This window comes from Symphodus melops, assembly GCF_947650265.1.
Source record: "Symphodus melops genome assembly, chromosome: 3".
NCBI classification, from domain to species: domain Eukaryota; kingdom Metazoa; phylum Chordata; class Actinopteri; order Labriformes; family Labridae; genus Symphodus; species Symphodus melops.
Window position 1 is genome coordinate 8,740,095 of NC_136693.1, and position 14,567 is coordinate 8,754,661.

General features: G+C 37.8%; 1 protein-coding gene across 4 annotated transcripts in view; it reads left to right on the forward strand.

Moving 5' to 3' along the window:
- The window catches only part of pcdh9 (protocadherin 9), a 194,762-nt gene that overhangs the window by 132,890 nt on the left and 47,305 nt on the right, over positions 1-14,567 (forward strand). For 2 of the 4 annotated variants that reach the window (XM_079339863.1, XM_079339862.1), the window contains one exon: positions 3,047-3,248. In XM_079339863.1, coding sequence (XP_079195989.1) covers positions 3,047-3,248 — 202 coding nt within the window. The remainder of the gene's footprint in view (positions 1-3,046; positions 3,249-14,567) is intronic. The other 2 variants (XM_079339864.1, XM_079339865.1) reach the window with 1 other exon arrangement.

Below are 14,567 nucleotides of genomic sequence, written 5' to 3' on the forward strand. Positions count from 1 at the left end.
TTCATCTGATAGGGCTCAGTGTACTGTTTGCAGAAGTGTAGTGATGGTATCCTGGTATTTTTCGCCGTTTTAGAGCATCAAATAACTGATGTTAAAAAAATATCAGAAAAGGATTACTTGAACACCAAATCGTCTATTAATAATGAAGGGTCATATTCATGTTATAGTCTGTCTCATACCATGTTATAGACCCATGTCTCATACCTTTTAACATAAAGGGGTTTATGACCTATAATGCTGCCAGTCAGCAGGAGGAGCTCTAAATGTTTTGGTTTCTCCTGAGGCAGAAAACTCCGCTGTCCATTCTTCAAACATTCTTTTTGCCAACTTCACAAACAATGGATTTGGACAGCAAAATGTTTAACCGCAACAACACAATATATTTTATAGTTTAGTTCGTTACCTTTTGAATGATTCCTTATAGAATTAGGTGGTTTCATGTTGTTGAAAGTTGTATATTTTATACTCTGTTGAGCCAAAGGCCACTCGGACTACATCTTGGAAGTAAGCATAAGGTCTACACTTTTTGTGCAGCACAATAGTTTCATAGTCATTTTTTAAATGCTATGTTAAATTGCATCATCCCTAATAAATTAGTAATTTTCTATATATGTTTAATGTGCTTTTGTATTAACTCACAATGTTTATATTTCATATTATTCAGACATACTCTAATTACCATCATTTACAGAACACTTTTGTGAAAAAAATACTGCAGTCAATCTTTCTCAGTTTTCAATCTTGTAGGATTGCTAAAAAAAGAAAAACCCTCCCTACATAGACTCTGTTAAAATACATAGTTGTTTTCTTAGCTATGGAACAAGGGGGCCAGAAAGCTGCCACTATCAGTGTACCCGGTTTGACACTTAAAAAGCAGCCAAGTAATAAAGTAAAATGGCTAACTTGCCTCAGGCCTACTTGTTTGGCATCAGCAGCAGGGGAAAGACACAGCTAATTGAGTGCAGATACACCAAACATGTCAAATCTTTAAGACTGGCCTCAGCCTTCTTCTTCACCGGGTATAATTCTTGTGTAAGATGTTTTAAACTGCACAGACATTATTTTTCACTTCAACTGATAGTGCTTCCTATCAGTATACTTTTGCTTTGAACATAAACAAATGTAAGAGGGGGCTGTCTTCATGATTGTGTAATCTTCTTTTGAAAGGCCATGTTTGAACATCTGCTGCTTTATGATGACTAACAGTGACATTTATCCAGATTCCTACTGTTTTACAAGACCTTTACGTTTAATTGTACTTTTTTCTGGTTGCCATGGATACAACATGTTAAGCTTTGTATGAATCCTGATGAAAATCTTTACCATGTGGGTTCATTTTAGGAGTTTCTGAAACATTTTGAGTGGCTTTGTTGTGCTTTCATGCAGAGATAGTGGAAAGAGTAGAAATCAGGGGGCAGGATGACGTAGAAAAAGAGGTGGGAATCAAACCAGTGCTGCAAATTGATTTTAATAGTAATTTTTTGACAGCTAGTTTATCTAATCTATAAAGTCGTATCGGTTTCCCTTTAAAATGATAGAAAACAATATAAAAGGTGTTTCAAAAGTTGGTAGCCTACATATAATTTAATTCTAACACATCATTTTATAAACGAGGCCAGCGTCAGACTTCAATAGAAAAACACACATCCATAGCTGTCAGCCTTGAATAAGTAAAACAGTCTTTGTTGTCATTTCAATTCATTTTCCCTTTTGTCAGCTTATCATCAGTGTCACTGTGGTACTGCAGGGCATGACGGGACTGACATCTTCCTCTAAGGTTGAAATAGCTCATGTCTGTCTGTCTGTCTGTCTGTCTGTCTGTCTGTCTGTCTGTCTGTCTGTCTGTCTGTCTGTCTGTCTGTCTGTCTGTCTGTCTGTCTGTCTGTCTGTCTCAGCAGCTCTCAGGTCTTCTGGCTGCCCCCCCCCCCCCCCCCTTTCAGTACTGTCCTTCAGTTTTTCTGTCTTTTTATTTTCTCTTTTTGTTCAATTGAATGTTGCATGCTTTTGGAGCACTTCTAAAATATATAATGAGGTCATTTGCATTAGACTGCAGATTGGGTGACCTTTGCTTTTGCCAATAATTACTGTAAAAGCCGCCTCTGTCTGTCATCACCAAGGATGTGGCAGAGACCTCTCTGTGCTCACAAAAGGTTAGCTGGAGGCTTGTGTCTGGACTTGTGAAAAAGCCGGAGGAAAATGTCATTAGAGCACAGGGAAAAGACACTCGGAATTAACAATTGGAAATTCAATCAGGATTGGCTTTAAGGACGGCGTGTGTTCGTTAATGTGTATGTGTGTTTCCATGCATATCTGCAGCAGAAGGGCTAAAAGACGTTTTCCTAGGAAGGGTGTGCAGTTAAGAAATTGCTCTCTTCAGTGAGAGTGGAGAATTTGGAGAGAAAGGACACCCTAGGGGCGACTTGTGTTAACTCTGAAGACCACTTTGACTTTGCCAAACAAACTGAAACACGGACTAAATAACCGGGCTGTTAATTTCCATGCAGCAGGCCTCACAAACATGACAACACTGCCAGAAATATCAAGAAAGTCCCTGGCCTTCATTAATTATGCCTGACATTAATTACACAACACATTTATGGAAGGCTCACAAATATTGCACTCTTCACCTTGCTGAATCTGTGTTACAGTGCATGATGTTTACTCTGCATGCTGTTGTTGGTTGTCATTGTGCAGTGAAACGTGACTGTATTTACCATGTGTTAGCTCCCCTTCCCATCAATAACTGGGCCCAGGTCAATAAAAAGAGACCTTTTATTCCTCAATCATTCTCAGTTTTCCTCTGAAAATGAACCCTTTTATTCATTCGTGCCTTCCTTACTTGTAAATGTATTTGACATCATCAGTCAAACTCCCAAGGCTGCCTATTTCACACTGCAGTACCGATCAGGACTCAGCGTGTCAAGCAGCATACGTGAGCTTGTTCAGCTCTAAGTAAAATTGCTTTGTGGTAGGACTTAAATTTTTTAAAGGGGGCAGAGCAGAGCACTTTAACATCAGAGGCTCTGTTTTGTGCTCTTGGTTCTAGTCGCAGCGGCGCGTCACGTTTCACCTGCCGGACGGCTCTCAGGAGAGCTGCAGTGACAGCGGTCTGGGGGACCACGAGCCTGTAGGCAGTGGCTCCCTCCTCACTCAACCTCTCCCTCTGGTGCAGGCGCAGGACGACTTCTACGAGCAGGCCTCCCCCGACAAGAGGACCGAAGCTGACGGCAACTCTGATCCCAACTCTGGTGAGTTTTGATATCTCACGTGGCAGACTACCATTTTGCTTTACCATGCACGCATTGTCAGTTTCTTTGGATTTCTTTCTCTCTCTCTCTCTTACTTTGTCTCACGCAAAAGCTTCGGGAGTTTGATGCGCCATGATCACAACATTTTTAAAAAGCTGCAAAATGAGACAAAAGACATTGAATGCATCATTATTGTGTCCTTTCGTTCATATACAATACAGCTCATTCAAGTCGAAACATGCTTTGTTTTAAAGTGCAGCTTTGGGAAATTGAAAGCAACATTTCAGATTTTTGCTCGAGGGGGAATGACTAAAAATCCTTGAACCGAGATAATAAATAGTCATGAAAAACAACATCAGTCTCCATAAAGAACTCAACGTGCCAACTATCATTTAATCTGGAATCATTTGATTGCTCAAGTAGGTTTCTAGTGGATACACGAGCAGGTCATTCATTTCTCAGTTAATCATCCGGACTTGTTCATTCCTCCCAGGAGCAAACCTGGGCCTCCCATAGGCTCCTCACCTATTTGTGAAACTCATTTGATTTATTTAGAGATGATTTCCCAGTTGGAAGTCTTGGTGCTCAGCTGAAGATGTTAACTTCCCACTATTTTGGGTGGGAATGTACATCTCCGACCCAGTTTTCTCATTTCATCATTAAGAGGTGAGGCTTGCGCGAAGATCAAGCGCATCGCCTCAAGGTCGATGCCAGCTTGCCTGCCAAAGGTGGAGCAGCCGGCATCGCTTAAATGCAAAGCGCTGTGAGTAAGCTGTAGTGAGTGTATGATCTCAGACACAGTCTAACTTAACAGATGAACCCACACTTGTGCTGATGTGGTGAGTGAGTACCATGCAGGCCTACTGACTCACTGTCTTCACAAATGAGTGAACTGCACATGAGCTAACCAAGTGCAGTTGTTGTACAGCTGGCTACTCCCAACTCAAGTATGAGACAGAACTTGAATTTTTTTTTTTTTTACTCAAGTAAGAGTCAAAGGAATACGTGCACCATGGCCTATGGAATAAAGCAACTCAAGTAGCTCACGGAGAGTTTTGATCCCAAATACCACTGCCCACTTGAGTCTGAAAACACAATTTTAAAGAACAAAACAACAAAAAGTACCTGGGTCTGTTGAAAAAAGAAGAAGGAAAAAGTGAGCATAGAAGACCTTCGTAGCTCACCGAAAGCATCAGACCAGATTGTTCGACTGAGTTGCATTGTGGTTAATGTAGGCAAAGGGTCATAAAAGAGGTCAAGATGGAGTTTCATTGCCAAGTACATTTACACATGCAAGGAATATGTTTCTGTGTATTTTTGCTAAAACAGTTAACAAGGGAAAAAAAAAGCCAAAGAATGTGCGTTTTAATCAAAGAAAAAGCTGATGCTAAAGGATTGTAATGTTAAATTGGATGTTTTGCAGATTCCATCAATACAACTGTTCAAACAGTGAACACATACCGTAGATCAAAACATTGTTCATGTGAGTCATAACATTGATATAATACAGAAGCAATGCTGTCTTACATTGTCAAACCATCAAATTAACTTTTTACGACTATAGTTTTTCCGAGGACACGGTTCATAATTTCATCGTCATTTACAAAGTGTTTTGGCCATTAAGTGAAAAATAATTGACAATTCTAAATATATGAATGCTATAATTAAACTATAAGCAATTATAGTCCAGTGATGTGCACTCTCATTGGGTGTCATTACTTTATATGTTTAATTGGCATCACTTTGTTCGATGTGAAAAGAGTTAAGATGTAAATGTAATGAGAAACCACAATAAATATAAAAGGTTTTTTTTAAATTCTATCAACAGAAGTCAGATCAGAATTTAAACAGGGTTAGGGTTAGACAAGAAGTCTAATTAAATGAAGTATATATTATTTGTGTGCTTAGTGACAGTCTATTGAAGCCTCTTCGTCTGTTTGCATGTAAAAAGCTAACTCACCAAATATCAGTTAGTCTTCAACATTTGGAGTAAAACAAATGACAAGATCCTGCTGAATATGATTCAATCCTTCATCCTGATAAAAGATGTTACCTCCAGTGCACACATGATCAAAATGTTCATTTTTCATTTTTTTACATCTTTATATTCAAATGAACCAAAACGATGTGCTGTGAAGAGATGGACAGAAGTATTAAATGAACAACAAAATCATTATGAACTGTACAACTCATGACTGAAAATAAAACTAAGCCCCCTATTTACACACTCACAGGAATTCCTTTTGGCAACATGGCTGTTTACAAAAACGGTTTATAGTTTTACAACTAAGCCATATTTTTTTGTCCTTAAGCATTGGCATTTCATTTTGTCTGTGTTGTTTGCTTATCAGTAAGCCATTAACATCGACAACAGTGGTCTTTGATCATTGCCCTGCTGCTTGGCACGGTAATGATTTTACGTCCTGTCTATGAGGGATGTGTTAGCTGGAGGTGGTATTTGCGGGTGTTTGAACACGGTGGTCATGGGTTAACTTGTTTTGAGTAAGTCTCTGTCAGACTTAAAAAGCACTCCTTTCACACTCTTTTCTTACTAACTGTACAATATGACTCAATCTTTTGACACAGACAGACACTATTTTTCAAGATATTTCATTGCAACATTGGAGTTGAGGACCTCGACAGTAGGTGGTCTTAGCATATTGTTTTGTTCATGCTCTGACAGAAATATTACTACACCATTTTTTTCTGACATATTTTGAGTGTTCAAAAGACCTTAAACCCTCAAAGTTGGAAAGATTTATTAATTTATTATAATTCTGCAGTCTTTGGTTTTTCACATGGATATTGAAAAAATCGTTTTAAGGCTGCTTATTTTACTTCAGCAAAGGATGTCATATGGTAGAAAGATTTAAGCTGCCTTTAGATTCAAGCAAGAGCACTTTTTGGAGTCCAATTGTGCAACAATGGAGCTCTTATGCTTTGACACCTTTAGAGATTCATATTGGGTAATATTGGCATCCTGTGAATTTATTGCTGTATGGCATTGCATTAGTATGATAAAGCACGGCAAAGTGGGAACTCCACATACACGCACAGTCAAACATGCGCACACACGCACGGTGTTCTTCCCCCTCCCCCTGCTGGCTCCGGTGATCCTGTCTTGCCCCTGTAATGCCTCTGTTACTACCTCCAAAGAGGGTTCAGAGGGGGGCCGATCACTTTGTCGCTTTGAAGGCAAAACATCACAGGAGCTTAAAATATCGCATTGTGAAACGGTAGTCTGAATTGGGCTGATCAGAATAAGCTCTACTGGCTATAAAATAATTGATTTTATAATACCTAGACATTCTGCAATTATTGACAATAAACCAGGGGTTTTCTAATATGTTAGACATGATTTATTATTATGATTGCCTTTTTTTCCAAACAAAACAGTCTGAAAAGAGTACAGAACTTTGTTGATTTGGGATGGAAATGAAGTGGAATTAAAAAAGACAACACTGTCTGTAGTTGTCCAAACAAGTGCAGCATCCACACAGTGGGCCTAACTGAATCATAATCTAAAACATACAAAACAGCTCCATGTTATCTTCATCAAACACATAGAATTCCTTTTTGTTCCATTGATAAGTAATCAGGGGTAAAACTGATCAAGCAATCTTTTATTTCTAGCGGCCCTGCCTGTTTTTCTTGAAGTGAACTTGCTAATTATCTTCTATGTAATACAGGAAAGTAATTTTGCTTCTGCGTAGGTTGAGGCTTTCATCAGAACTGAAGAAACACGCGCCGTGGGAGTTATGAAAGTCCGATGTCTAACATTACTTTTTTTTTCATAATGCAGTAAAGCCTAAATAGATGTTTTAAATGTCTCTGTGAATTGAGCATATCCCTAAAGCTTTCACACAATAAAAGAAATTGCGGCCAGTAAACAATGTGAAGAAAAAAACACTTGAACATAAAAGTGGAGAAAACAACAATAACAGATGGATTGTAATCGGGGACAGCAGTCGTGATTTTCTTTTCTTTCCAAAAGAGGGAAAAAAAACAAACTTGAGAGTAATACAAGTCTATGAGCAAATGTGGTTCTTGCAAGGAGAAAGACCTTGCAGAACCCTTTTTCCAATAATGATTGATTTTAAGAGTGTTTTCTGAGAGGATTTTTACAAAAGCTCTTAAAGTTTTACACGCAATTCCCCACAGAGCACACTCCCAAGAAAGCACAAGCAGGGTTGTAAACAGTGTCTTAATGTTCGCTGTCCGTGGTGCTGAAGAGAGGGATGAAACGATTTGGAGTGATTCAATGTGTTATATTCTCAATCAACCATGTCAGATAAATAAAAAAAAAATGACATAAATAACATGCACAGAGGAAACAAATGACCCTTAAGAAACAATTAAAGGGCTTGGAACTATCAACGTTAATGAACAAGGGGTCTAATTAACATTCAGCAGTGACAGCCTCCAGTCTGGGAAGTTTGAGAGTTAACTTGGTGAAGTCTTGGCAAACTATTCTGTCAAATCAATACTTTCTAGGTCAGAATTAAACTTGGACATATCAATAAGAAAAATCAATTAAAGGAAAAAAATACATGTAGTGGATGAAAATGTTTTAAACTAATCTAAAAACCAGGAAATATGTTAATCTGAGATAAAGACTCAGAACATCTTATGATGTTCGATGAATTACACCCTTTAAAAGGTTCATGAATATATTGTTTCTCCAGACTTACCTCATTTAAATTAATATCAGTCAGTCAATCATTAATTGTGTAGTGCCAATTCACATCAAGCGTTATCTCAAGACGCTCTACAAAAGGCGGACATATAAGATAAGATAGAAGAAGGATTTATCCTTTGTGTTCCTTGTGTTCCTGTTGTCCACACTTCCTTGCTGCTGAGGCGGAGGTGGGAGCAGGCTGTGCGTGATTTAGGATGGCGGTGGTTGTGGGGACAAAACAGTCCGATGGTGGTGGCTCGGCATCAGGGACGTTGGGTGGTGGTTTCTTCTTGTTACCTGGTTATAAATGGAGAGAAGGAGAAGAACAGTAGTGATAAAGGCATGATAAGCAGACAAAGAGGTGTAAATCATTATATGATTCTTGATTATAGTGTGAACTGTTTCCACTTTAAATATACTAAGCAGACAGGTGGAACGGTGACGGTAACGCTGGAAAATTAGCAACGTAAAAAACAACAACAACAAAAAAAACGAGAGGTTTATGTTGGAGTTCCTTCACCAAATGAAATGCAATAAATAATTTGGAACACAGGTCTGCTGAGCTGAGCAGACAGACACAATCCATTGGATGTTCACCAATGGATTAGCATAAATACACCCTATGCTGCACTTCTACACCCAATGAGACGAATTACCAGCTGCCAAGGAACCAAATTGTCAAGGAAATACTCCCAACTTCACCCCAGAACAATTTGAGTTTAATGTGCACCACTGTGTTATGTATGCACATGAAAGTAGGGCTGTATTACTCCAAATACAACATACTGCATGGCAGTTGTTGGGCCTCTTACAGAATCAGAATCCGCTTCATTTGCCAGGTATACAGACACACACGATACTTTGACTCATGTGAACTGAGATCTCTATGTTAAAAAAAAAGTTATATTACATTATACACAACAATAAACAAAAATAACAAAATAAGCAATAAAGTATCTCTACTTCAGGTGGTTTCTGCAAGTACCAAGAACAAGCATTGAGATCAGGGATGTTTCCAGAGGGGTGGCCAGGGGTGAAATGGGCCCCTTTTGAAATTTTACCAGCCACCCCAAATGTTTGGTTATTTGCTTTGCCAGAGGTGGGATGAGTTGAAATCACCAAACCAATCAGGCTGCCTTGCAACAGGGAGCTCATAGTCTTCAGTGTGCAGAAGTTTGTTTGCAATTTTGTTTAAATATTAAATAGCAGCTTTGGATATTTTTGAGTTCTAGAAAAATAAAGCTGCATGTGCCAACCTTGTGTTACTTGAAAGTCGATGTGATTGTGTAAAGACCGAAGGGGTAACTACAGTAGATGATCTTTATTCATGTGTGTGCTCACAAAATTTAGGCCACCCCTGCACACATCAGGGCCCCAGTTTAGCCACCCCAGTCCAAAAAATATGGACATGCCCCTGATTGAGATATACAAGTTAAGTGTATACCTTAAGGAATCATCCCCAAGCATCTCTAATCATTTTGCTTTGTCATAGTTTATCGTTGTTTTAGCCTGAAATTGAAGCATCTTGTTTGTTTGTTTTTTTATATTAGGAAACACTAATAAAAGACATATCAAATCAACTGTAAAGGGAAAAGTAATAGGCACTTGATTTCATATCTACTTGGAGCATTGCATGTCCCTCTGCAATTACAGATGGAAGTTATTTCAGACAGTTTCTGCAGGAAGAAGTCATAATGAAAGAATGAAATAAATACCCCAGCAATACGTTCAGCAAATGAGTGTATACTTAGGGTGAAACATAAGATGGACAATCTGTAACAATTCTGAAATAATATTATAACTGTTTACTGGGATGTGGAGGTCTGTCGGACTTCTCTTGCATGGACAAGAGTCCCAAGACTACAAAGAAGCTGAAATAATACATGACAGGAGAGCGAAAGAGAGAGGGCCCAGAGTAAGCAGGGAGGAGAGTGAGGCAAAGCACGGATGTCATGTTTGTTTATAAAACATTTAAAACAACCATTATTTTCTTAAGTGCTATATGAATGATTTAAAAATGGTGTAGACAAGAAAGAAAGAGCGGTAAGACAAAGAGATCACTTGCACAATCACGCATACACAAGTAAACCCACACGGAAAGTCAAAGCCAAGTAGAAATGGACTGTGAGATGAAATTTGAATGAGTTGTTGGAGAGCGAGACGAATATAACGAGGTGTTGTTTGACCTGTCTTGCAACACGATTAAACTTTAAATCTAAAGTCTGAAATGACCAGAAGACTCACGTCTGCTGTCCATGTAAAGGTCAAAAACAGGAATGTCATTTATGTTCCTCTTTAGTAACATTGAAACGTTATTGTCACTTCTGCACTGTCCTGATATGAGAGTGAGCAGAAGCACAGAGACGAGCACTACAGTCACTACAGCACTGTGCAAGTGAACCGTATTTGCTTGCTGTCATGTTTTGAGAATCTTCTGGGCACAATCAGAAATGTATATGAATATTATAAAGACACAAACAAGACAAACTTATAATAAGTGGCAGAAAACTTGATAAAAACAATGGCAATATGTCACAATTTCCTCAAATGCCAAAAAAAGGCTCAGTTATGGCATTTAAAATGGATTTAGGCCCCATTAAACCATGCTTACTGTGTCCTTTTCATTTTAAATTAGATTAAAAATATATATATCTTTGCCCTGGCTGAGCAAAAGATCGGATAAAGGCAGCAGTTTAGTGGATGCATACCGTGGAATGCTTTTTAAACAAGCAGCAGAAGTCCATGCAAAAGATGGTTATCACTAGACAGTTACTGCCAGTAAACCCAAAGCCACTGAGCTGCTTCTCTTTTCAATCTCCAACCAAAGTCGGTTTGTTTTGTTCCCAGAAATGTTTCATATATTGAAATGGAATAAAATGCAATTGTTGTGTGACACGTTCAGTATCTGTTTTCCAAAACCTTTATTTAAGGCTTTATAGAATGCACTTTTGAAGAAATATTTGGCTCTCCTAAAAAGACATTTCCTTATTGTCACAGCAACATTCAGGTTCTGCTGCTGGTTATAAATCTGACTGGATGAAAAATGTTTCATTTAAACAAGTTCAAAAGTCAGTCTGAGTCTGGTTTGATTTCAAACTTTGCAGTGTGGCTGTTCACTTTGTTTTCTTGGTGAAAAATTCCTTTTTTTAAGATCACTGTTTATGCGTTTCTATACATATCACAATCCTTTGTCTTTGAATCTTCTTTCACTGACACTCAGAGTTAGACTAATGCACTATAATTAAATTTGCTTTTTCAAAACAGAGCAGTGGACTTGTTAAAGATACCGCTATTTGTCATTTATATATTCCAAACAAAGCCTGAACCTAACATCAATACAGCTGCTGAATGTCACGAGCTGTGATACGGCAATTATCACCATCACTGACTACAAATGAAGGGGAGGAGAACTCCTATATTAATCAGGGTTTTTTTTTGTTAAACAAAACTGTTTTCTAAAGTAAGAATATGACAGTTTTTGTTCTCAAAAGTTGAGACATGGCCCATTGTTTTTAAAGACATCGATATGAACAGGCAAAGTCGTATAAAAGAAGAAACATTAAAATCAAGCAAACATGTTGATCTTGAATTTAAGAACAATTATTTCACAGATAACAGCTGACAAGTGTGAAGTGTAATATGCATCATGATCCATTCAAACAAGACACAAAAGATACACGTTTAAAAGTCACTTCAACAACCTTTGTCAGCATCATCAGTTTGTGGATTCACCATTGTATTCAGTCTTCCTCTTCCCTATCGCATTGATTCACACTGCAGTTTACAATGCTTTTTACAATAGGTGGATTTATTAGGTTTTTTCATGTAAGTTAGTCAGGGTACCTTTTAGTGTTAACAATTAATTTAATTTACTCCTTTTCCAATTAATGACAATGGGAGGCATTTGTTACTCCATGAATTTTAAGAAAACACCAGAAGCCACAAAAACCAACTAGCGAGATCCCACTGCGCATTTCTGTTACACACACACATATATATATATATATATATATATATATATATATATATATATATATAAAACTTAAATATATATAAGTATAAGTTACAAAGAAGCCTCTGCCATCAGTGTGTAAATAAGTAGGTGTTACCTGCAGAGTAAAAGTAGTCCGAAGACAAGAAAAACTCAAAGTCCAAAAGCTGAAGTCCATTCACCAAGCTGAGCAGATTATAAAGCATCTTGTAAAATCCTGTCTTACTCAACTATTTATTTGAGAAGAAAGCATTGAGCAATTACATTTCATAATGTATCTGCTCTAATGTATGCGCTACAGAGAAGGGGAGGTTAACTAGCACATTCACAAAACATTACAAACACATTCTGCAGAATATGAAATGTCTTGTGTAATAAACCGAGCCATTGTCAGCAGTTATTCTATGTTTTACTATGTTGGGGATTGCAGCAAGCCAATAATATAAGGTGTTTAATCTTCTGGTGGAAATAATTCTCCCGCTCATTCATAATTAAATCACAGTTAAGGTGAATCGGAGGTGAGTCAGAATACTGCACCTCCACTCCTCCATTTGTTTAGATTACTACTTGGAAATTATAGTTGGGATGCTGTTTATTTGTTTCTGCTTTTGTGTTACCTGCGGGGACTCGGGTTCTGTAAATAGACATGCAGCTCATCTTGGTATATATCCCTGGGATATATTTTATACATCTACATCTATGAGCAAAAAAGCAATGCAAGGCAAGGACTTGATACGTGTTCATTTTTTGAGAATATCACAAGGAGTGGCCTCTCCAAAAGAAAACAGCATTGTCTTTCCTTTTTTTTTAAAGTCTCCTCCAAACAACAGAATAAGTAGCATGTTGGAATATGTTATGCTCACATCGACACATAGATAATTGTCCAGCTATTTCAAGCCTCTGAATGAACATTAAAACATGTTTTATTATGGAAGGAGTTTGGCCAGGTACTGAAGCACGGGTTGAACTGATGGGGATGTTTGAAGATGAGTACTGTTAACAGGCACAAGGTTCACCAAAAGGGTTGTTTGCACTATTTATGCATAGATACACTCCCCAACTGACAGGGAGAGAGCAGAGAGCACATGGCGAGAAGGGTTGAGTGGACAAGGTGCTTGTTGAAATAGCACAGTGCGACGTGGGGGGAGCTTCGTGGAAAGGGACAAAATGCTCAAATGCAAGATTGTTATGTTCTCTAGCATGAAAATGGAACCACTTTAACCATTAATCATTGATGGACAGGAGATGATGGATAACTCCTTCGTTGCTTTTTTTTCTGCTCCAACCCTTTCTGCTTTGTCTGAAACATCAAAGTATCTCTTCAAGCTCCAAAGTTTGCAGCTTATTACATAAAAATCCAAATAACTCCTAAAACCGTATCTTTATTGGGCAAGAAAACCTTTATCTAAATATCACAATTTCACTGGTTCTAACAGATAACACATGTCTAGCCATTTGGACAAGGTAATATAATCCTTTCATGATGTTTTTTTTTTTTTTTTCCATATTTTTTACGGCATCTTGGCTATTGAGTTCACAATATTTCGAAAATATGCTTTAGGCAAGCAAGATGGTCGCTGTGCCATGTTTTTTTCATCATTGCTTATGCCAAATTTGGGCTGTTATATTTCCCTGGCGCCCCAATTGTCTCTCTATGGCAGAGAAGATTGGCAGCCTCTTCACTGTATTTACCTTTGGGCCACCAGACTTGTCATCAGGGGAAATGCTGGAATACTGCGCAGCACAAAACAGGAACTAATTTACTTTGCAATTCATTGTAAAAATGTAACTTTGCAGTTCCACTGTTAAGTGAGAAAAGTTTTATGCTCAGATCTTTTTTTTTTTTTTTGCAAACCTTGAAATATAAGCATTCGTTGCATTCAACTCATAACTTTACTGCTTTTTTTTAGAATATCATGAAGCATCAAATCGAACTGATGAGGTCATGGCAGATGTAACAGTATGTTCTGACTTTTGCAGGGTATATATTTCTCTTGTACAGTCAATTGCAAAGCCTTGGTTGTATTCATAACAGCGTCAAAGAAAATGAAAAATACCCTTGAAGATATTATGTTTTGGTTATGTTTAAAGCTGTATAGCAGGTTATGGTTCAGTAAACATCTTTTCTGTTTTTTCACTCGTCTAGTCCTGCTTTTTTACATTTTGTCTACATTGACATGTTTTATGTTGTATCTGAATTGTCTCTTACCATATATACTGCAGGCAACATGACCTTATTCTTCATTCCTCCAAAGCAAACTTGTTGTTGTTACAAACTGACCTTTTTTTTTTTTTTTTTTTTTTTCAGTTTCAGAGGTTGTCTGCAGGTTGCTTACTTCCCTCTAAGGCTTTTAACCTCAACTAACACTCCAGAGTTGCTTTTTGCTTTGGTCCCATCATAATTTATCCGATGCACATATAAGACCACAATCAGGCAAGGTCAATTGTATGCTGATGATGTCATATATATTCCCATTATTTGTTTCACATAATTCCATTAATGGTAATCTTCCAAAACATCCCCCAATGTGCAAAACTGGAGAAGATTGTAAACATGGTTGAAATGATGTTAAATTTTGATCACCAACCACAAAAATGTGTACAAATGTTTTTCTTTTAGCACTCTACAGCCTGGAGGATACAACCATGT